The 25,034-nt window shown below is 44.7% G+C and overlaps 1 protein-coding gene across 1 annotated transcript in view; it reads right to left on the bottom strand.

Moving 5' to 3' along the window:
- The window catches only part of LOC146810629 (cationic amino acid transporter 2-like), a 160,855-nt gene that overhangs the window by 4,327 nt on the left and 131,494 nt on the right, over positions 1 to 25,034 (bottom strand). Inside the window, exons 6-10 of the mRNA XM_085617682.1 lie at positions 13,505 to 13,727; positions 12,308 to 12,444; positions 7,720 to 7,822; positions 6,992 to 7,128; positions 5,542 to 5,708 (exon numbers count right to left, since the gene is read on the bottom strand). Of these exons, the coding sequence (XP_085473808.1) occupies positions 5,542 to 5,708; positions 6,992 to 7,128; positions 7,720 to 7,822; positions 12,308 to 12,444; positions 13,505 to 13,727 (767 nt within the window). The remainder of the gene's footprint in view (positions 1 to 5,541; positions 5,709 to 6,991; positions 7,129 to 7,719; positions 7,823 to 12,307; positions 12,445 to 13,504; positions 13,728 to 25,034) is intronic.

Here is a 25,034-nt window from a genome sequence, read left to right on the forward strand (position 1 = left end):
AAAGGTTTTCAGTACTGCAATTTGTTTTGAGTAGCTCTGTGGTGGGAGCTTCACTGCACGCCCAGGAGCAGCACAGACTGGACAGGGACACATGTGCTACCCTGCTGGTGTTTCTCCCTACCCATTGCTGGTCTTAAAATGCTTTGATTTCTGGAAAAATCACATACACAGGCCTACTTCATAGAATACGTTTGAGAATTGCAGAGAATGGAAAACCAGGTGGCCAAAATTTTCTTAATCACTCCACCCGCCACCCACCAACGCCCACTGGCCAAGCCCTTGAACTGTGGCACATTGGCAGGGGAAATAAACAGCTCACTGGTATGCGGGCCACCGAAGGGTCTTTCATGCAGCTTTCCGTTCAAGCGTCAGAGGAAAGATGATCACTTTCATCAGCCCTCAATGGCGACGTCCCCAATCCTGCATAAAATTTAAGACTCCTTTTCAAGGGTATTGATACCAATAAACCCAACCACCTAGCAAAGAAACTCTCCCCATTGGCTGACTCCAGACTACGAGCATTATCGCCCCGGCCAGACAATAATAGATCCAGAAAATAAAAATGTAAAGACCCAGAGAAATCTTCTGCTATGTCCAGAGGCTCTGGAATAAGCTCTCCTGACTCTGGGCTCCTTTTACCCTGAATCTCCCTAGATATCTCTGGCCTCCATCTTCTTTGCTATCTGTACCCAACTGCGCTTTGAACTGTGGATGGCCGTCGTTCCTCTTTGACCTAAGTAAATGACATCGCCTGCCTTCTGTAACAGCCCCACACAGCCGGTCAATGTATTTACTGAGAAAAGTGCTATGCTAGGGATAGAGCAGCCTTTTGCAAATAACCCTCATAAAACTATTTGCATTGCAAGCCCCAGAATATACTCTTTCCACCCTGTAATGGTTGTCATCCTTTTTGAATTCCAACTTTTTATCCTGAAATGACTCGCTGAACCTTAGTTTTCTGGAGATCGTGTTTTCGCACAGTCTTTGCAGTCTCTCTAATGAACCGCTCTGGGATCTAGAGCTGGGATTTTGGACATTTTTAGAGTCTAGTATCCCTAAACTTACAGCATCTCAACCTACCAACCACTGTAATCTCGAAAAATGGTTGGACGTAGCCCAAAGCTCCTGTCTCAGACAACTGTTCAAGCTTCCTTCTAGTACTATTAGGCCAGAAGCTAGGTTGGAATGTGGCCTAGTCATAGAGGAGATGACTAGAGGGTTAGTTTACTAATCTACGGCAGAATATGCATTACCCTCTGGGCTCATTAAGCACATAATCATGGGTTCAACTGCAGCTACCCCACCCCTTAATACTCATGACATGACAGTGTTCTAGAATTGCAATAGAAGCCATGGAAGTTTGTAAAAAGAAGAAAAAACTTCAGTCGGAATTAGTTGACAAGACTTGTGATGCTTTGGGCGAATTTACATACGTTGTAAGAATGTAATTCACAATAACGTGTGAAGGGCCACTGGCTATGAAAAAAACGAGTCCTCGTAGATATGGCTTACACGTGCCCACAAGCAAACATCTTCTTGTTGTCTCTGGCTTGTAGCAGCGGCAGTGCGTCCATTGGGGCGTTGCCTCACTAAGCCTGGGGAACGCACGCATCGCTAAAATTTAATTCACTATTAAGTTAACAAACAATTTCAAACATGTGACATTAACAAACAAACTTTTCCCGGTAGCTGCCTGCTACCGGGACAAGCCCAGCTCAATCGGACGGCGCTGGCTGAAGGGGTGGGGCCTGTGGGGGCGGGGCTGCGGCAGCTGAGTGAGTGCGGCAGCGCAGCCGACAGTGCAGCAGCAGTGCGCATGTCCAAAATTGGGCTGGTCATTTTTATGACCAGTCCGAACATGCGCACATGCCGCACAGTTATACCTTCCCTCCGTAGCGACTGACAAGGGACCTGAGGCCTAATGGGGAGAGGAGTAACCATGCCCCCCTGGCCAATCCTGGCGCTGCATTGAAAGCACCATGATTGGCTGAGAGACCGGGCAAGCAATGGCACATGCTTACCGCGTGTGGGTGGTGGCACTGCCGCACTTTGGCCAATCACTGTGGCTTATGTGAAGCCATGCAGTAGTGATTGGCCATTTCCTACACTGTTGTCGCAGCGTCCGGCTCCGGTGGCATGTCACCGCGCCACGGAGTCACGAGTCACTCGCACTCACTCGCACGCATCACACAGATGGACCTCGTGCCGGTGTTGTCTCGTGTCTCTTGCACAGGAGGAGCGAGGAGTAGTCTACTGCAAAGTTAAGGTAACACTAAAGGTGTATTACCATTTAATGTTAAAGAAGTTTGTGAAGCGGACAGACCACCCAAGTGGTGCACACCATAAAAAGAAATATGCTGCCGTACAGTTCGCCATGAAAGTGGGGGCCTGCTCCACGTGGCTAAGAGTAAGCCCTGTTACCTCACCCACAGAGTGACGCTTTGGGACAATCGATGATTGGCAGAATACGATAGATAAAAGGCGAGCGCGTCAATTTTTTCTTCCATATGCACCTTCATGGCACCTGCGCTCTCCGTGGCGACGGCCTATTGGGGATGTGCGGGCTGTGGGGGGAAGGGGCTCGGCTCCTTTCAGGTCGTGACTCGTGGAGAAGAGGAGGCCTGACATGACATGGGTACCTGGTACTCCTGAATAACGTACAGTTTGCCATGAAAGTGGGTGCCTGCTGTGTGTGGCTAAGAGTAAGACCTGTTACCTCACCCACAGAGTGACGCTTTGGGACAATCGACGATTGGCAGAAAACAATAGATAAAAGGCGAGCGCGTCCATTTTTTCTTCCATATGCACTTCGTGGCACCTTTGCTCTCCGCGGCGGTGGTGGCCTATTGGGGAGGTTTGGGCTGTGGGGGGGGACGGGGTTCGGCTCGTTCAGGTCGTGACTCGTGGAGAATCTGTGAGGGAGGTACTCAGAAATGCATTGTATCTTGAAGTCTGTTATGAAGCTCTGTGGTTATACTGAATAAGCAGCTACCTATGTTATATGACATCTCTTTATTAATGTAATAACTGCACTTTGACAATTGCTTTATTAACCTTCCTGCTTTCTCAAATTTGCTTGAAAATGCACAATTTTTCCTCTTTTTTTCTAAATTTTCTCTGGGGGAAGCCCCCGAACCCTCCTTAGGTTGTTCGGGCTCGCTCGATACGGTGCAGTATGCCAATCATTTTACGCCCCTCCACTTTCAAATGTCACCAGCCGCCCCTGTAAGCTGCAGCCATCCGAGACACGTAGTGCTACCACGTTGTTTAAAATGTACACAGAAAGGGCCGTGGCTCCACCCCGAGGACTATTTCGCTCTCAGTTCCTCCTTTGGCTAGTTGGTGTATCATTTGTTTACCACATTCATTTGCTACTTTTCCCAGGATTCGCAAGCCCTTAGGACAGTCTTTAATGTGATAAACCACATGTGTGATGCAAACAGCTGAGAGTCTGTGCCATCGATTTATATGCATATGTACTGTGTTTTTTTAAAAAATCAGCACTGAGGTTTAATACTGTATGTTATTCAGAGTTATGCTATTTGAATGCTTTCATTACAAGCAAATAAAAACATTTAATACATTCAGTCAATATGGAACGTGGTGAACAGACAAAAGGGTTCCATCATTTCCCGAGACTGCACCCTCTGGTATCAGAGAGAATGGACACTTTTATCAATAATTTTACTATGTGATTTACAAAAGAGACAAAAACGACTGCAGCCTCTTCTGTAATACAGCATTACCCTAGGACATTCGTAAACGAGCACAAAAATCAGTTACGCTCCCAGGACACCTTTGGTAATCTGGAGGCAGCGGATTGGCTTTACAGGCCAGGCACACGTAACTCTTACCGAGGACTTTAAGTCGGCCGGGTCCTGCCGGTGCTTGGCACCGACAGTTCTTAAAAGCAGGTGCCGATACGGGTGCTTATCGGGCTCTCCATTTTCGCCCTCACTCTCAGAATGGAAACAAAAATCTTAACTCTGCAGCAGTACTCTGTTTTTGATGTAACTTATTTCCCCCCCAGTTCTTTATTGCAAAACTCGAAGTGCTTTACGTGAGCACCAACAAGGACATCTTCATTTATTTTTTGGTAGGCACGGACAATTAAGTGATTTGCCCAGAAACACAGGATTTTGAGCGGACGCTGAGTCTCCAACCTGCTTCCTCCGCTCCAAAGGTGGCAGCTCTAGCCATTACACCCCAACCTCTCGCACAAGAACTAAAACATTTTCAATATTATATACAACAATGCCACACTTGTATGTATGCATGTAGTATATGTATCTTATGCAGCTAACAACCTTTGACAAAGGCAATAATCCTGGCATGTTGTAGGTGTAATGTTACTTGTTGTATTATATATGTGGAGCAAAATACCAGTTGGGCGGCACATTATTCTGAGCACAGATTTTTAGCATAAATGTTTTAAGCCACGTCGTTCATTATATCGGCCTTGCCCCTTTGAGAGATCCTCCCCTCTCAAGTTTTTTCATCCCATTTAAAGCCCTTCTCTTACCCCATATTTCGAGTACAGCTGTGGGGGGAGGTTGTTTCCAGACAGCACATTTCCAAATGTGCTACATTCAGCTTTTTGTTTTACTAAGTGACAGAGTTGGCAAAGGGCACAACAGAGAATCCATAATAGGCTATGCCAGTGCACCGGGCGTAGCTCACCACTGGTTCTGTTAATACATCTGCGCGTACTGCACACCACGATTGTCTCTGAAAACAGGGCCATACATATATTGAGGTACTAGAAGCCGACCTTCTCTCGCAGTGGAAGGACACCTATCCTTAAGGTTGCCACCTTTTGCTCCTGTGCTCCTTGGGTGTGACCCTTTACCTGCTAAAGATTCCACCTGCTGCAATCCTCTGGTCAGACAAGGATTACATGTAGGGGTGTCCCACCTCACTCGTTGGTGACCTTATTACTTGGGCACTCGATCTGAACCGAGAGAATCTCTGCCAGTGTGTTGCCAAGCTCAGTTGTGTCACCTGCCGTTCAGATAACACTTTAAGATGAACAAACTGCAGTCTTCCTTTTTTGTCCTGTCTTTGAATTGACTGCCAACCAAGAGGAAGTTTCTTTTTTGTTGAGATCTGTAGAAATGTGAACCTCGCTGCCTAGAAAAGAGACTCCGTGCTGCTTCAATGTCCCCACAGGTGCACACTGCTGCACTCAGGAAAGTTGACGCAGACCTGTCATACATGTTCACATCTGGTCCAACATCTCCCAAAAGGAGGTATCTTTTAGGTGTGACTTCCATACTTAAATCAAATTGGCTAGAGTTTCTATCATCCATTACAGGTGCTCCCTAACCACTGCCACTTGCTCCAATCAACATAGTACATCATACACTCCATGGCAATCACTCCTATGATCCCGGGTACTAGAATTAACCTAATCCATAAATGTGACTCAAGTTTGTAAAGAAGTCAAACGCAGTTCCTGTGATGCTAGTTATTATCCACAGTTGAAGTACTGTGACCAACGCTCACCAATCGTGATGGAACAATGTTGAGTTTTACACTGACCATGAAAGATGCTTTGCTCTGATTCTGTGGCTGCCTCCAGATGATGAGCGTTGACCCCAGGATACCCAGGAGCAGCAGGATCATGATGGTGATGCACCAGGCTCCAGCAGAAATCAAGCAATCCAGTCCCACCGTGGCCACCACGCTTGTGACGCATATCAGGATAGCTAGGAATGGAACCACAGGCGGACAATGAGGGGAGTGTCTGTACGCCTAGTGAAAGTAACTGGCAAAAGCTTTTTTAGGACGGGTTTCATAAGCGGGCAGTGATGGCATCAGTTTGTCTACAGAAAAGCTTTCCAAGCCTGAGAAATGGAATGGGTTGGATGAAGATGTGTTGGGACCCAAGTTTTTCAATTATGCAGGATTCTGGTTCACTAACCACAACTTGTTTCTTTGCTGTTCCTAATTTGCTCATATCTAAAGAAAGGTGCAATGGAAAAGGAAATGGAAGGGTTAAGGGGTATGGGATGCTTTCTCCACCTCACCACTTGATGCCACTCATAGCTCTCTTCTGATAAGTTCTCTTCTGGCAACTGATCTACATCTCGATTAAGCCTGGGCAAAGCAATACGCTACGCTCGCGTAGTTTGCGAAGTTCACGCTACTTTGCACTACGCGAATTGCACGTAGCACAGTGCGAAAACGCGTAGCTTAGTGTTGCGTAGTGCTGCGGTAATTTTTTGCTTGCTCGTGGTCCTCAACGTCAAGTTGGCGACCGCGAGCAAGCAAAATGACATCCCGGCGAGACTTTTTTCTTGTTCGCGATCAGCAACATCAAGTTGGCGATCGCGAGCATGGAAAATAAACCTCCCGGCGAGATTCCCAACGCGAGGTCAGGTTTCTCATTGTGAGTGGTCGCGTATGCTCGCGACCATTCGCGATGAGAAACTACCAGTTCGCGTTGAGAAAGCTGCTGCTCGAGTAAAAATCTACTCGAGCAGCAGAAAACTACAGCTCGCACTGTGCAAGATGCCATTTTCAATGATTGCACAGTGCCGGTTGCTTGTCCGCACTGTGCAATCATTGAAAACGACATCTGGCACAGTGCGAACAAGGTACTACGCAGTTCACGAAGTGCTACGCATAGCTCGCGTAGTGCGAAGTGCACTTTGCGTAGCTTCGCGAAGTGCTACTTCGCGAACTACGCCCAGGGATAATCTCGATCTGTCCTTCTAGCAAGTTCAGCAATGTGCCAAAACATGTCGACACCTAACAAGTTAACATTCTGATGGAACTATGCTCCTAAAGAGAACATTGTTTTACAAATATACAAGGTATTGGAGATTCGGGCTGCTGCTTCAGTGGTGGGTTAGTAGACTGGCTCAGTCTGAAATGGTGGTTTACATCAAGAACCCCTTATAAGTGACCTGTTCCTTTGTGCCTTGAGTACTTCACAGATCTAATAGCAGCGTTAATTTTCCATGTTACAGATACTCTGCTAACTTACCTATGAGGGTGACGATATAGGTCACCAAAGTGGATGTGTGCATCGTTGGAACCAGGGCTGGGTGGAGGAACGAGTCAAGACTTATTCTCTTGTCCGGGATCGCTATGCTGGGGCTGTTTTCTGCATCTGGCTGGTACCTAGAGAAAAGAAAGGTCCCTGGGTTGAGGCAAGAAATCTATGCTCGTTGGGTGGCAAGGCAACAGCAGGTCCAGGAACATGGCATAGACCTTCAGTGGTATCCTCTGTCTCTTCTTAGAGCCAAGAGGTGACTGTGGGTGGGCCAAGGCTCCAGTGAAAATGTCTGGAAACAGACCACATAATTTTATAGAAGAGCCCCTGGAGGAGCTGCAGGAGTGGGCAATTGTAGTTCCCAAAACAAATCATCTCACACAGAAACGATTCCCATGTTGCTGCATCTTGTTTGACCAACGGTACGTAATGTTTACTCTGGAGTTAGTTGAAAGTTAGTTTTTTCCAGAGTACACACAACAGATTTGCTACAATATGTTAGGAATTATTCCTTTGCTACACACTCTCCATTTTTTTGATTCCTTCGAGGCAATTGACGGGGTTGAGAAGCAGAATAGTTACCTCTCTTTAAGGTCCATTGATGATCTGCATTATACACTCTTGCATGGAATGATTGAAACAGTAGCTTCCCAGAACCCCCAGATACTCCATGTAACTAACCCGTATTCATCCTTTTGGGGATTCCCCGTCTAGCTTACCTGAGCAGGAGAATGCAGGCAGCTACCAAGGTGTAAGCTAGGAGTGTCCCGATGGACATCATGTCAACAAGGGCCTTGAGGTCAAACAGAAAGGCCATCAGCGCTGCAGAGGAGATAAAATGATTCTTTTCAGCTGACCTCTTCCTGCTTTTCTATAGTAACATTGTTGCTTAATTAATCTTTGAAGTAGATGCAAAATCTACTGGTTGAAGAATCTGGTGATGTGATTTAGTCTTAGGAGCTGAAGATAAGATTCCTGCATGCACAGGGTGATATCGTGACTTTGTTGGATGTTCGTTATGTTTTTTTGCTTTTATTTGAAACAGACCACTCTGTTGGGCAGAAAGCAGATGAGTGAGAGGAAGAGAGAGAGTAGCTATGTGCAGTTGTGAAGGTGCAGAACAGGCATTGCTGGGCATCGAAGATTGTGTCCTACAGGCCTGGAGAATCGCACGTCGGTCAGAATCGTCACGTTGAACCTTTATGTTCAAAAACATTATTAACTGCTCTCCAGACGAGTTGCACCCATGGATTACGAGCACCCCTGACGAAGGGCCAGCAAATGCCCGAAATGCATTGGGTTATTGGAATCAACAGTGGAGGAATACTTATGTACGCTCCATGCTCCAAGATAAGGCCTGGATTGTCATTTTTGTGGCATTAAGGACATAGCGAAAAGCATAAGCGTTTCTCATGTGACAACTGGATAAACATTGGTTAAAGAGAAACTGTGAAAAAATTGAAGAAGAAAATAAAACATTGAAAAAAAGAAGTTTATTTGTGGCATTGTTTTGTGATGCATCAAACCCAGCTGTGCGTCCGGCACTGGGGCATTACGGCGCCCCAGTTTGGAAAAGATGTAACACACATACATGGGTTTCGAATGACCAACCATTAAGTTGCCAAACGTATGACCCATGTTTTAAAATAAACTGCGGCCTTTTATGCACCGCAAACTGTAGTCCACTGAATGATTGGAAGGGGGGGGAAGCATGGCGAGGTCAGGGAGAAAGGGGGGAACTCAAATGCCGGGTAGGGGATATGCGGAATGTGCAGAGAAACCTCTGCCTCCCATATCTCACAGCAACTCCTTGGTTTTGGGCGAAACGGGGCCTCTTGGAAGGGTTTGGGGCATTCCTGCTCCATGCCCCTGGAGTAGATCATACTGACTCTGGTGACTCCATCAAATAAACAGACAGCAGGCACAACATGGCACAGATCTTTGAGGTGAAAAACATCTGCTGGCCACTAAAAAAATCTGAGTGTCCCGAAACAGCTGCTGATGGACAACAGAACCTGAGCCGTGTCTTCCTCGGCAGATGATGCAAGCACACCCATGGCGATGAGCCACAAACCCGCACTGCAGTGGTGGGCCTCCTCCGTAGAACCATGTGTGTGGTGTTGCAGATGAGAAGTTTGTAATGTTTAGGTCCCTGGTCACACCTTAAGCTCATGGTTATAGAATATGCATTATTACCATGTTTTCATGTTTTGCACTTCCACTGAAAGCTCGTGTTTAGGTGTACAAAACCAAGAGGTGTTTGCACTCCATCTAATTGGGTGCAGCCCTTAAAACAGGCACAAGGACCTTTGCTCGGGCTTGTAGTGGGTGTGAGATGTTGCTTTTAACCTGACACCAGTTCGATTCTCAAACATGCGAACGTTTCTGTAGACCCATGAGTGGTGCTGATTAGGTCTACAGTCAGATGTGTGTGTTGTAATTGTTTGCGAAGATTTAATTACATTTTGTCTAAAAAAGGGTTCTGATTTTACATACTACTTCTGCTTCCATGGAACTCCCTCTCAAAACAAAACATGAAATGTAACAGTAAATTCAATAACTTTCACCACCACTTCCGGAATTAAATTAAGGGATTACTTTACTAACGTTTCCAGAGATCACTTTACAGAGAATAACAGGTATAGAATATTATAAGAAGCAAGTGACCTGGTGATATCTCCTTCACTTCCTTGCAAAGCATTGCATTTTATGAAGTAGGTGAAGTATTTCACACCATTTTCACCAACTTGATGCAATACTGACTTTTACATTCAGAAATGTATTATTTTGTTTTTTACTGCTTCTGCTATGTTTGCACTTAAAAGAGAAACCAGTCTCTGTAGAATTTAGATATATTATTCTCTTTTCATAGAACAAAGAGAAATTAGATAAGGGTTCGTTAGAAACTGAGCGAGGGCCCAACATACCTATTTTTTGCTTGAATGTTAACATCTATGTTTTTGTTCCCCCTCATAGGCCCCCTAATTTAAATCAAGTGGAGATTGAAGTAGTCACCCACATTTTGCCTCAAAGGTTTTCTAAGCTATTGCTTGCCACTGCTGGATGACATAATCAGGAATGGAAACAGACAAAACAAGCATTGGCAAAGGCAATAGGTCTCGCCTACTAGACAGCTTTGGCTTTGTCAATATCTTTTAGTAATGTTGTACAGCAGCATGGCTACTGTGCAGCATGGCTTAAAGTAAATAATAAAAAAAAATAAAACCAAACACTGACACTTGCTGGTGGGATGGAAGGCAACAGGAAGGAAAGGAGGGCCAGTCAGGGCCAACATGAACAACAGTGGGTGGAGCAAGCATATGGACCACTGAGGGTTCATATGCTGATGGACATGGAGGGTGAAAGGGCTGGGGGCAAGCAATAACACAGACAACAAAGGAAAGAGGTAGGATGGGTGGGGTCAAGCAACATTACAGACCACAGAAGGAAGATAGGGTGGGCAAGCAACACAGATGATGGGAGGTGAATGGGGGCAAGCAACATAGATGAGAGATGGTGGACAGGTGGGGGGCAAGAAAAGCAGATGAGGGAAAGGAGGAGGACATCAATGTGGGAGATGTACCGAAGGCAGCCAGCTGAAAAAGATGCACTCTTGTAAATTGCTTAAACACACAGAAAAAATTAGTGCTGAAAAATGAGGTGTCGAAGGGCACATGTAATGCCTTAATGCTCCAGTGGGCAGAGAAAGAGGAATGAAGATTACAGCAGCTGACCAATAAAAAGCAAGCAAATAAGAGTTACAATGAAGCCAATTGGTAATAAGCAATTTGCAATCTCTATGCCCATTTTTAGAAAACAAAACGTCTAGAAGAGACAGCACATGCACTATCCAGGTGAGAATTAAAAACGACGAGAAAGCGAGCTAGAAATGCACAGTATAAAACCGATCAATAATATAGTTGACCCAACAAAGTGATCAGTTTAGGGCAGAATCTTGGCAGTGTGGGGTTGAGTGCACCTGACATCAGTGCCAGCTTTAGAGCTGTTGACGCCGGGTGCGACAATCATATTTGGTGCCCCCCCGACCACCTCATCAGGTTCCCTCACAACCTCCAGGTGAAAGTGCCCCTTGTCTCTCTATAACCCCTCTCTCGCATACATTTCATTTGTTTTAAAGTAAAGGCTGACTTTACTAATAAGAATGTAAATCTACCCAAACAAACACTTTTCAGCAACATTAGGAACAGAAAATGAGACTGGGAGAAAAAAAATCAGTACGTCCAAACCTATTTTATGCAGTTTGCATTCAGCTCTTTGATGACAGTTCGTAACAGTCACTGTTCTATATCAGGGTTGTATCTTATGAACTGCGGTAACAAAAGGATCTCTGTGACAAAAGCAGTAATTGACTCAGCTATCCACATAAAATATAGATCTGTGATCTGCATGGTATGTGTTCTTTGCAGCAGGCATATTAACCCTCTGAGCTACTTTATGGAGAGTCAAAACTGACCCTAGACAAAACTCTGATCATCCTCTCTAGCAGGAACATTAATCACAAGAGTTATCTTGACATTTTTAATGCTGCCTGAAAACTGGACGCACAAGGAACTCTGCTGAAGGTGTTTTTAAATCGTAAGTTATTGCTAAACACAGCGCACCCTCCCCAGGTCCACGTCCAGCATTAGGTTGGCATTGTCTCACATGAAGAATTTAGGGGCATATCAGCAAGGGCCGGCGATAATTATCGCTCAGCGCTCTTAGCGTGAGGATAATTATCGCTGGCCAACTCTAAATTTTATTGTGGAGATAGCGTGCTATCAGCAACTCTTATCTCCAAAGCGATGAAATTCAGAGCGCAAGCTGCCAATTGTGAGATTATCGCTGGAAATACAGCGATAATCCCACAAGGTTTGGCGATAGCTTGCTGATAGGGATAGACATACTTAGCCATGATATCCACCTTACATAGGATATCATGGCTAAGTCAGAAAAATACCAGACGTAAAAAAGCAGCGTTAACCGCGGTTAACACTGCTTTTTTTATCGCTGACAGGGTTAGCGATATCCTTGATAATAGGAGAAATGTCGCTTAGCGACATTTCTCCTATTGATTTACTCTGGAACGCCCCCTTTGCATCTCATTAGAGATGCAAGGGGAAGCGTAGAGTAAAAGGTTGCTAACATTCGAATTTGCGTGTTAGCGCCCTGTTGCTGATAGGGCGCTAGTTTTATCTCTGCTTTTTTGGCTTTTAAAGCCAAAAAAGCAGAGATAAAGTCCTTGTTGATATGCCCCCAAATCCGCTCCTCCTGCTTCAGCGCTGTCAGGTGCCGTCTATGCCTTACCTGCTACAGCTCCCGATACCAAGGTGGCGATAGCGGGGCTCTGGCGACTGTTCACTTTGGCCAGGGGGCTGAAGAGGAGCCCGTCTCTCGCCATGGCAAAAAGAATCCGCGGCATTGGGAACATTGACCCGAGCAGGCTGTAGAGAGACCAAGATGGAGGTCAGAATTGTGCAAAAACATAAACAGGAAAACAACGACAGCCAGCTGTGAAAAACATAAACAGGCAAAACAACAAAAAACAGCTCTGAAAGTTCAGACACATACTGGGAATTGCGATTATGTTGTATTCGTTGGAGCTGTGGTGGCCCAATACAGCACTACGATGGAAAATGCTATGCAGGCACACATTGGTGCCTCGGTGAATTACAGTCGGGGAGGTGTGAGTGGCGGGGCGGCTGAAAGGGGCAAATCTATGCACAGTGATGCGAAATCCGAACAGGTCAAACATCAATTATGCCGATAATAGACCTCTGTGAACGGATGTGTGCCAGTCTCATCTTTTCAGACGCTTTTGTATTGCATTTCGATCGGTCCGACATTGCATCTCTTGAATCAGATCAAGTGTAGACCAAGTTCTACATTTTAGAAATGTAAATGCAAATGTTGTGCATTCTTGGGCGTGTCTTTGGGAAAACAGAGTTAGTTGAGAGAATATGGGCACCGTGCTAAATAGAGGATTTTTAAAACAGTTCAAAATTGGAAAACTGATTTCAAATCGGACATGAAACACGACCAGTGTGCCCCTACAAGTCAATCCAATCATGTTGTGCTCACTGTATTGCATGTTAAGGAAATTTGGGGTAATAAACGGATGCATTTTGGCCCAAATGTGCTGCACACTAGTATTTGGGAGATAAGTAGTCTACCACGAAAACCCTTGAGCAGCAGGGGGACGACTAGAGTCATCTCTCGCTCTCTCCCATGGCACAAGTCCTTTAGAAGGTGGTTGCTTGAGCCTGATAAGCTTTTGGGATTGCTATATTGCTTGGGTTTTCATGTAGTTCATTGTGGTCAGCTGCTTGGTCTTTTATTGCGTCCATTGAAATGACATTGGTTTGTGGTTGTGGGTTTGCCGGTGATGGACCTCCATGAATACAGTGAGGAGAGGTTCTGTGGACCAGCCCTGCCCGAGTGTTGTATGGTTCGCTGTGAGAGGTGTTTAGTCCCTTCTTCATATTCCCCACCTCAAGTGCTCACCTGGTCGTGAGGGCACAGAGTGACCCCACAGCCACAATGTACTTCGCCACGCTCCAACCCACGTACTCAAAGGCTGCAGGCAAAGGGCTCTTTGTGTCCAGGAGGTGGTAGGGCATCATGAGGGTGAGGGCTGCGGAGACACCAAAGTATGCCAGGAAGCAGACGGAAAGGGAGACGACGATGCCCACGGGAATGGACTTCTGGGGGTCCTTGACTTCTTCCCCTGAAATATACACCACAAGCCTCAGTTCAGAAGGCCAGAGTTTACTTTCTACATACTGCTAACCACTAACGTTTGAGTTACAAAGTAACGTGCTACCCACCATAAATCGCTTCAACACTTTGTCAGGGGTAGTAAGTGCTATATAAATGCAATGCCAGTGCATTACAATGCTATATAATTAGGGATGTAGGAAATCAAAGGAGTGGGGCAAACAGATCTAGCTTTCATTCTTAGTGTCCACAATGACCCAGTCATACAATCCATCACAATACGTCCTAATCCAACTGCTTTGCTATTTGTCATTGTCACTATTGCTTGTTGATATTTGTCATATTTCAACTGAGAGCGGCGGAGACCTAGGAATATGTACATTGGCCTCTCCTCAAGATTTGCACATGCGTGTTTCGTCAAAAAAGAAATGTGATTTTGCCAAAGTAATTTGTTTCGACTTGTCAAACTTCTCTGTGAGTATCCTGCAACAGGGGAAGTGCAGGCTCAGCCCGAAGTTTCTATTGAAAATAATTGAATGAGACACCTGCTGGAAAAGTGGTCAGCTGTTGGGGAACAGTGTATGTGAGATGAGGATCAGATCTCCAATCAGGACCAGCAGAGACAGAATAACAACAAATAATATGCTTTTTACAAACCCCTTCACTTCGCAGAACACTTCTGTTGCTTTTAAGAACTTTGATTAAGAGGTGCTTTTGCCTTATGTAATTGCACCCAATGTATCTCCCTCGGAAAGATGGGTGGGTGATCCGGCCTTGCTGAGATTTGAACTCCGACTATAATTCCCAGGGGTTGTCAGTGGCAATCATTTGAGTCACTGAGCTGTCTTGCAGACATATATATGTAATTATTCTTATTATTATTAGGGAAGTTTATAAAGCGCTTGGTTACGCAGGAAGCGTGTCCCCGCACTACAATTGCAAACTCAGAGCAGAAGTAAGGAGAGGTTCAGTTATCTTGAGAAAAGGTGAGTTTTTAGGTTTTTCCGGAAACTGGATTCCGAAGGGTCTAGGCGGAGATTAAGAGGCAGGGCATTCCAGCATTTCGCTGCCAAATGGCGAAAAGAGCGTCCACCCATGCGGGCCTTTCTGATCCTAGGGACCACCAGTAGACCTCCGTGAGAAGAACGCAAAGCACGTGAGGGTACATACTTGATGGCTAGGTTCTGGAGTGGTGCCGGCGCTTTCCGAGCAAGAATGCGATGACCGGTACAGAGGGCCTTGAATTCCACTCTGCTTCTTACTGGCAGCCAGTGAAGGCTATGAAGTAATGGCAAATGAATGAAAGCACATTATGAACATTTAGTAAGGTTCTTAGACCAAACATTTACTTCATGATTACATGTTTCAGGCAATATTTGAGCAGTGTCCTCGGTGGAGGCATCTTGTATTTCAGTTTTTAGACGTTTGCCTTACACTTTGAAGGTATCCAGGCACAAGGTCATTGTTTAGTGGAATTATTGGCACTTAAATATCTTCCGATCATATATTCTTACATTAAAGTCTCACATTTCAGGTGACAAATCTCACATATCCCAAATGTGGAAATGTTACCCTATAGGGTGACCACCTTACTCCAGGTCATTACAAGAATGGTTTCAGGTCTTGAACATTTATTTCAGGTGTTGTAATCTAATTAGTTCAATGGAAGTAAAACAATACTACAGTATCCAGCGCTCATTAGAATGGGACACAAGTCCAGGACTGTAAACAGTGTCACTAATGACCTGGATGGAGTTGGTCGACTTCTTACCCAATGTTCTGCCCATCTTTAGTTCCAAGGCTGCCATTCTCCTAGTATGTTAAACTTTAGAGTTTAGCAGTGTACTGTATTGTAGTGACAGCGGCTAATATTGACCAAATTATGGAGCCGCAAAGCGCACAGCAGCAGTACCAAGTAAACCGAATCTTAACATGACAGTAAAAAGTGCAGAAAATGTACTACACCATTTACTGTCTGACTAGATGGCCTTGAATCAGTCCTAGTAGATTAAGAATGGAGAACTGCTCCTTTCAGGGCTGGGTTAGTGCTCATTTGAATGTAATTACCTCTGTGACACGTGGATGAATAGAAAGATGTATACATAAGTAGGTTAGTTTCCCTGTAGGCATGACTGCATGTGTATGAGTCTTCCTTATTTAACTTAATAAATTAACAAAGCATCACTAATTTTATTGTTTTGTAACATACTCGTTGATGAACTCCTCTTCTTAGCAGGACATTTTACAATGATATCTTTCAAATTGTAGGTTTCTTTGTAGCTCAAATGTCTCCTTTAAAATGTAATAAGTTATTTTATATGTGCTTCCTTCTTTTTCTGGAAACATCTAGATGTTCTACTTAAGTAGCCTTTAGGAAATGATCAAATCTTCTTCTCCATTTTTCTTATCTTTGCAAAATGGTCTGTTATCCTAGAGTCTCAAAAAATCATTCTTATGATAGTTTCTTCATTATCCATATATAGGTTATCTGTGTGTGTATTTGTTGCAATTAAACTTTCACGTCCAATCTCTCTATTTGACATATTTAAAAGAAATTGCATAAGATTATTATTATTTGGTTTCTAGAGATATTTCTTGTCTTCTGATAACATTTCAGTTGCTCTGGTATATATTTGATACCTACCTGTATTTAAAATGGCTTCTTCCATAGATGGAAATCTGCCTGACCTAAAGATGGCCACCATGATTTTGTTGGTCTCACATTATTGGGGCCTGACTTTAAGATTGCCACCACTGACATAACCTCTGCAAAATAAGATCAATTAAAAGCAGCATGTCAATATTGCATTAATTTCAGTATTCAAGTGGGTTTTCTTTCATGCTTGGCTTAATCTTAATATTGCTTTTTATGTTTTATTTGTGACTTAATCTGTTCCTCAAGTGGTGTGGGTTGATTGGCGTTTGTTATCAATTTGTAAAAACAATCTCTGGATTCGCCACAGCTGAGAAGGCGGTGTGGTTGATTGGCGCATGTTGCCAATTTGAAAAGATGATCCCTGGTTAGCCAAAGCATAACTTAAGTTGTAATATTTATTTCTTGCAGGCAAAAGCACAACTCATTAACCTCTGTCTCATTCCTTCTATCTCCAGATCGTAACTGCTGTTGATTCTAAAAAATAACATTCTACAATCTACCTATGACAAAACTTCCCATTCTAACTTTAACAATACCATTACATTGCTACAATGATGCACATGGATGAAGAAATGTCTGCATATACAAGTAGGTTAGCTCAGCTGTAGGCATGTGTAAGTGTGTATGAAAGGATTTGTACAATTGAGACAGGTGTAGTGTCCAGCATAGAGGAAAGCAAAACGAGCATTGGAAGTTGACAATGTAGTTCCATCAGGGAAGCAAGATGTTCAAGTGGTGGGCACCCAACTAATTCTGCGATGATTGGAGGGTTGTGCTGCTGTCTGACTGTGTGCTTATTACATAACAAAGTGTATGAGCGAGTAGGAAATTCCAGAGTTTATCAATTAGAGAATGGTAGAAGTAGTGCTAGTAGGATCTGCTTGCAGGGTCTATTGCTGCCCCTTGTGACATGGGTGAAGGGACTGTTTTCACCCTTCTGAGTCGGTAGTCTGAACTCATGAAGTGCACCAAGGCCCATAGAATGGAGAGTAACTTCTGTACCAGTGCCAGCTGATTATATGAGTACACAGTAAGTTTGCAACATGCAGTGAGTCACCACTATGGGCTACCAGTCCCATTGGTTATATAAGGGCTATGGGCTAGATCATAGTTATCTTTGGTGGGTCCAGAAGGGACCTGATCAAAGGCTGCGGCTCCTTATACCAATACCACTGATCCTAATGTTTCCTGAAAGAACTGAGAGCCCTTGTAGGTGAAAAAGAAAGGGATATTAGTTGAAGTTATCTCACTCCTGCCCACACATTGTATCTGCTGTCTTGTCATTTACTGAGAAAACAGGGCACTACTGGGAATACCCAGATGGAAGGAGAGAAAGGTTGCTACCTCTACCGTATGTGTGTGGCCACTATAGCCTAAGAAAGTGTCATATGTTCTGACTGTTTTCTGTGTTGGAGCATTTTACTTAGATTTTCAGGATGTTGTGATTGCTTTTTCTTTTGATTGCATTGATTCAACATTGATGTGAGAAGGGCTTGTAAATAAACTTCCAAGCAAACTTTGTATGCGGGATTCTATCCTGAGTGAGAGACACTATGATTATTTTACATGATCAAACAGTGTGTACATAAAGCACGTTTTTCAAGAGGTCGAAGACATCTGCCCGCCCAGCACAGTTGAACTCATTGATTTTCAATCAGATTGAAACCATAGCTGAAATTTACCTCTGAAACTTAAATGGTGCCAGCGGCTCTGCAGTTACAGAAAGTTTATCGGTGTTTACAGGACATTGGACAAATGTTGTTACCTACACAATCCATTAAGAACTTGGGCTTCTGGCTGCATCAAGAGCTCTTACTGAATACAAAAATGAATGAATAACTAGGTTAGATGTGTTAGATTCTTGCAAGTGATCTATTGCTATTCCTGCACCGCAAATGTATGTCCTCACTGGTGAAGATCACCGTCCCTTGCTTTCTAGGCTGACCATGAGACAGCCTGCTTTCTGGCGGCTCAGGAGATGAGCTCAGGTAAATACAAAAAATGCTGCATATGACAGAATCTCAGCTGGTTCATAGTGGAGGACTTTGAAAAAATGTAAGGTACTAACTGTGAATCACTGAGCCTTACTTTGACGGGGCTCTGTGTATGTGTGGCAAGTATTCAAAAGATCTCAGTAGCCCATACTCTTCTTTCCAGCTCCCTTTATTAGGTCTCGGGACCATCCGGTCGGCAGACCGGAAGTCCGGAGATTTAATGTCTTTGAGAAGAGGGGCTTGCACCCGCCCCTCTTCTACCCTGTTCTCCATTGGCTGGCCTAGTAAATGCTGGCCAGCCATTGGAGAAGAGGTCCCGTCACTCCAATCATGCCCCGTTCTTTTCGGATCGGGGGGCGTGTTTTTTGCGAAAAGTCTCAGGGAGGAGACAACAGCAAAACACGCCCCCCAATCCGAAAAGGACGCTGCGTTTCTCCGAGGCAGTTCTTCTCAGCCTCGGAGAAAGGCGGTGGTGTCCCGGCGTTGCTCCCTCACCTGATCTCCTTGTTCAAGAGGCCTGTGGCTTCTCTACCAAGGCATGTAGAGTCTACAATCACCGGAACAACCCCAGTCGCTGCGGAACCCGTATTTTTCCCGCCGAGGCTGCGAGAGTAGATGTTTTTCTTTTCTCAGAAAGTATCATGGCTGTGAGCTTGGCAGGCACCTACTCCGCTGTAAACACCGCACCAGTGTTCCAGGTGCCCTTTCAGGGATCACGCATCAAACATCAAACACCCCGAGCCAGCGCAGACCGTGGCACTGAGGTGCCAGCGCCACGCCGGAGAAGGGCGCGGTGTGTGATATCAGACATGAAAGGCAGGGGAGCGCGCTGGCGGAAGTCACTTAGCTCGGGCCTAATCCCACAATAGTGACTCGGCTCTTTTCATGTCGGGGCTCTGTGTAGTTGTAGGGCTTCGTGCCTGCTTCACAGTCTTCGTGGCACCTTAGTTTCTAATTTAACTGCAATCTGGATTTATCAAAGGGCACCAGTCTGTCTTTCTTTGGCAAATGGCGCCTGACAGATCTCGCCTCGTACCTCCTGTGTTTTAGGGAATGTGTGCATTGGCTATTCCAGACTAGCAGCTGCAGCATTGATCTGGCTTCAGCCTTGGGAGTTGCAAACAACTTTTTGTGAAGTGTCTTTATACCATTGAGCCACAACTGGGATCCCATTTCTTAGGATGCGGTCGCTAGGCGCTATATCAGGGCTGTGAGCTTGGCAGGCAGGCACCTACTCCGCTGTAAACACCGCACCAGTGTTCCAGGTGCCCTTTCAGGGATCTCGCAGCAAACATCAAACACCCCGAGCCAGCGCAGACCGTGGCACTGAGGTGCCAGCGCCAAGCCGGAGAAGGGCGCGGTGTGTGATATCAGACATGAAAGGCAGGGGAGCGCGCTGGCGGAAGTCACTTAACTCGGGCCTAATCCCACAACAGTGACTCATGAATTACCGCCAAAAAGCAGGTTTTGTGACATTAAAAGAAAAAAAAACAGAGCAGGATTTTCAAGGAATTCAGGCCCTAGACAAGGAGAAGAAAAGATAAGCTGTGCAAACAGGCAGGCATGTCTTGTAAGACGCATGCCCCTTTAAAGTGCCCAAGAGCAAACATGCTGGGGGTATTGTGAAGACACAAAGCGCACAGGAAGGCCGGCTTCTGCCTGAGCCCGGCTGCCATTAGTCACCGCGGGGGCCAGTCCTCGGAGCTCAGGGGCCCACCTGACAATGGCTTCTGCAGCTGAGGTCAGCCCCCAAGCCCCCTGTTTGTTCAACAGGGCAGGCCGAGCCGCAGGGAGGCTCATTTAATGCATCCCCCCCCCAGGGTGGTACACAAAGGGTCTAGATTGGAGAGGAGGGGATGTGTGGGGGGTGGGGGGGCACTCACCTGGTTCTGCTGCTCTCTGACAATGTACTGGGGTCACCGTCTCAAAGACGGGGTGAGGGCGGCAGACCTGCCTGGGTGGCATACTTACAGTTACCCTCTAGCGCTTGTTAACTCTGTATTTTTTTCCTGGCACTCTAAATAGCTGATATTGTTTTTCTACTTTTTAATGACACTCGGGGTCTAAAAGCTTATTAAGTGGAAACCCGGGGAGAGAAACACGGCCCTTTATAGGCTATAAAGGACCGTGTTTCTCGAGCTCAGGTTTCCATTTAATAAGCTTTTGCAACCCGAGTGTCATTAAAATGGAGAGAAACAATATCAGCTATTTATAAAGCCTAGAAAAAAACACTGAGGTTACAAGCGCTATAGTAACACAATTTATGTTTAGTATTGTTAGTATAAATGCTTTTTTATTACAACCTTTATTGGCATTATTAGTTGTAATCCTGTCTCACGTCCATTGGCCTGACTGGGCAAAAGCACCAGGACACACGGTTTGTGAGGGGAAAGCTCAGGAGTGGAGGGCAAAGGATTCAGCTGGTAATCAAAGCACTAGGGTTTCAATAGAAGCCCCTCCAGTCCAGTCCATTCGAAGAGAGATGGGGGCCTGGGGAGGAGAGAGAGCAGATAAACAAAGAGGCCAAACAGTGAATGTGCATAAGATTGACACTGTTTATTGATTGAAAACGACCCCTCCGCAGAGGGGCAGGCAATTAAATGGACAGGTGGGTAGAACTCTGCTGCCCTCACGCCCAAGGGTAATCCTAGAAGGGAAAGGCCAAAGAAAGAAAGAGCACAGGCGACAAGCTCGCACCAAAAGGAGAGGCCAAGATTTGAATGTGCATAGAGCACAACCACCCCCTGCAACTAACCATGACCTGGGCACCTCTCGGCATTGTTAAAGTTAGAGCTATTGACATTGTAAATAACAATGCCGTTTCTTTAAATGTTTTAAAAACAAAAACATAAACAAGAATAATGTCATGAGCAGTGCCAATAGCTCTAACTTTACCAATGCCGAGACCATTGCATTGTAAATGCTTGTTATTTATCCACTGAAAATTTGGAAATCTCTAGAAAATGGATCCCAGATCCCAGTACTCAGAGCCAAACTATCAATGTGGTACACAGGTACTAGGGAGTATGCAATTGAAAGAGGTTCAAGAAAGGCCTTAAAACACACTTATGACCGGCTGGGGTAGGTCTCTTATGTTCGAGAGTATTTTACAGACTGCTGACTAATATCCTGTATGGACACCTGCTGACCCGTCCATCTGTTGACCTACACTCTTTCAGACATATGTAGTGCTGTATCAAAACTTGATATAAACATAACATGATATAAATATTGCTCATAAGTCGAGAAATAATATTGACCAAAACTAATGCTGTACCTGAGCTCTGCCTATGGCCAGATGCAGAAAACTGTATTCATTTATGAACATACCATAGTGGAGATATGCCCAGGCCCTGTGACAGGACAACCTCAGGAACAACTAACTAAAGGAATCAACGAAGAAATATGAAGCAACGTACTCAGGTAATATAGTGGAGTCTTGCCCCCCCCCACCTTCAGCAAAGGAGCCACTTCCCTCTATGATTTCATTTACCATCTCAGGTAAGATGTATGAAATATAATGTAACGGTCCTTTATAAAGTGCTCTAATACTCCGGGGAGTGCCCTGGTTCTATGCATCCAAGTTGATCAGCAACTGAGGGACCTCCATATTCATTTTGATTAAAAAGCCAAGTTTCCAGTTTCTCCTGAACTGGGAGGTGGCTGAGGTGCTCCATAACTGCAGAGGAAGTTTGTTCCATGCTGAGGGTCCAAAGAATGAAAAGGACCTGCCTCCCATCCTGGACCGCTGGATCCTTGGAGTTGTGGCCTGAAAAAGATTGGCAAAGCACAAGTTTCCGAGTGGAACATGAAAGCTGATCATTGCTGTAAGATAGAAAGCCACAGACTGATAGAGAGCCCTATGTACAGCAGGGTCTTGAAAGGGATCCTCTTCCTTATTGGAAGCCAGTGCAGTGTCCTTAGATAAGGGGAAATGTGTGTTCTCAAAGGCAGACTGAGAAGAGGCCGGGCTTCTGCGTTTTGGACCACCTGCAATTTCCTAATCAGGAAGTTAGGCAGGCCCAAATACAGAGCATTACTGTAGTCAAGCCTAGATGTTAAGGTCAGAACTACCTGTTTCCTTGCTGAAAGAGAGAGAAAGCGCAGGAACTTTAAGACAAGCAGCCGACCAAAACAAGCCCAACCACACCATTGACCTGAGGTAAAAAGGATAGCTCGCCATCAAACCTAATGTCAAAGCTCTTCACCACACTCGCCTGGCAAAGTGGAGGAGGAACATCCACAGGCCAAAACGACTGCCAGGGCTCTTGTGCCCTAACACCAAAAACAGAGTATTTCAGTTTTTCCTTCATTACATATAAACTGATGGTGTATCAGCCATCGAAAAACCGTTGTTATGCAGATTCTGATTTTTTTCACTGGGAAACATCTTATCTCTGCCCCATGAAAATAGTAGCCGGGTGTCATCAGCATAAGAAATATTTGTTGCTTCCAGGGCCTCTGCCAAACAAGCATTGGCATAGCCAATAGGTCTCGCCTTTAGGACCTTATAAGTGTTTAGCCATGCAACAGTTAATGTTGTTGCACCAAGGATATTGTGCTGCATAACTAAATACTTATAAGGTCCCAAAGGCGAGAACTATTGGCTATGCCAATGCTTGTTCTCAGATGCCTAGAACATCCTATCTCAAAAGGAGGGACCGGAGACGGTCTAGCATAAACATGAAAGCATGACAGCAAGAGTGGCCTGTAATACATTCCACAGACTCTTGCCTTTTAATCCGTTGCTTTACTCAATACCTACCAAGATGGAAAACACAAGGCGTTTTAAGTAGATGGGACTGAACAAATGAACTACGGTATGTGCTAAAGTGACTGATCTTACATCCGAAGCCACGCTTCCCTCCTGTATGTTCATATACACGACAAGATTTCCATGCATGCACTAAAATGATATAGTAGTAACCAGTTGTAAGGGCCCTGCAGGGTACTGACCAAGATTTTCGGCAGCGCAGCACGGCAGTGCGGAGCCTTAGCTCAAGAGCTGCTCTCAAAGCATAGTCTGCAAAAAGCGTGCAGCATTTTTACACGAGAGCTTTGTACGTCATATTAATAGCTTTGATTTCCTGCAAGCAGCAAAACGTTAAGAAAAGGAAGCCCACTCCAAAAGTAATAGTCCACTACAAATGATAGTTATTGTAAAGTGGTCAACAGAAACCTTAGATGCTTTCTTCCCCCCAAGGAGCACGACTGCAGTAAGTGATATATTACTGAGAGATCGGTAGATGGACTGGGTGCCCTCAGATCCAAGAGAACACAACAACACTAAACAACAGCGTCTCAGTATCTGAAGATGGGCGGGTAAAAGTTTAGGAAATAAATTACATATTTCGAGTGAAAACCCAGTAGAGCGTTTGGAATGGGCCAAACGCTTGTACATATAAAACTAGGCATACAGATCGTTTAAATAAATACAAATTGAGAACTGAACAAAAGGGACTGAGATCACAGGAACCAATAATGCTAACTTCATTTACCAATTTAACTGTCTCAAAATGTTCAATACCCAAAACAAATAGAGCATTATTAAAGTCAATGACAGGATGTGGTTGACAAGACATCAGTGGAGAATCAAATTAATTAATTTAAAACGTACGTTTTAGTTGCCATGAAATCAGCTACAGGACTCAAGAATAAGGCCAGAACTGCCCTATCTCAGACATGTGTGAGTCAATGGACACCGAATGTAATTTATAACTTTTTTTGCCACATGCTCCCCTACTGACTTCACACAAACTTTACTGCCCTCTTTATAGTTTAAGAGATTCTCACAAGGCATGCCTTGAGGTCAACAGGCTTTGACTTCAGGCACAGTGCATTTTTCCCCAGCCTCTCCAGAAAGAAAGCTTCTGAACGTTTGGAGGTCCATAGCGGCCCACAGGCAGCTTCCTCCTTTATATTGCAAAATAAATGAGGGGGTAAAACAGGTACTCCGTTCCCAAGCCAGTATCAGCTGTATGGCATCCAGCTGGTAGACTTATGATAGCTGAAACAGGAAGCTGGTGAAAGTGGAGAAGATGAAGCCTGAAACCATGCCACATCATTCCTCCAATTATTCGAGGAAATCTTTCCCCCTACCTTGTGTACACAAATTATCTTACATTTATTTGAAGACGCGTCAGGCTCTTCGCATGTGTATTTAATGGTCTAAGGAAGAGGATCAGAGTGTACTATTTCTTTTTAGTGCTGGCTATTTATACGATCTAGCAAAGCAGTTTGCAACACGCTAAAAACTGGAAAGAACTACTCTGTCGATCAGGTAAAACTATGTTGAGGGTGAAAGATATTTAATCACTGGCTTGGTTGTAATTGTTGAAAGTGAATTGGTGCCGAGACTGCACGAGGTTTGCAGTTAATTATAGAAGTTTTAAAGAACACCTTTCTAATAAGTTGCTAGGTATAGGAGTACTGTCTTTCAAATGGCTGGTAAGAGAATCCATACAGATCTTCAATTTCTACAACATCTTAAAGTCAAATCGTGGCATGTAGTCCTTCTAGCCAATTGTAGACTGCTGAAATTCGATATGCTGTCTTCCCGACAGAATCAGCCAATCACCTTGTTTAGAGCTTGGTAAAAATATGAAGATACTTGTCTGCTTTCCATTGTTATCATGCAACAATGGGTGGAAGAGTGGGTTAAAAAAAG

Source organism: Triturus cristatus, chromosome 7 (genome assembly GCF_964204655.1).
Source record: "Triturus cristatus chromosome 7, aTriCri1.1, whole genome shotgun sequence".
Classification (NCBI taxonomy): Eukaryota; Metazoa; Chordata; class Amphibia; order Caudata; family Salamandridae; genus Triturus; species Triturus cristatus.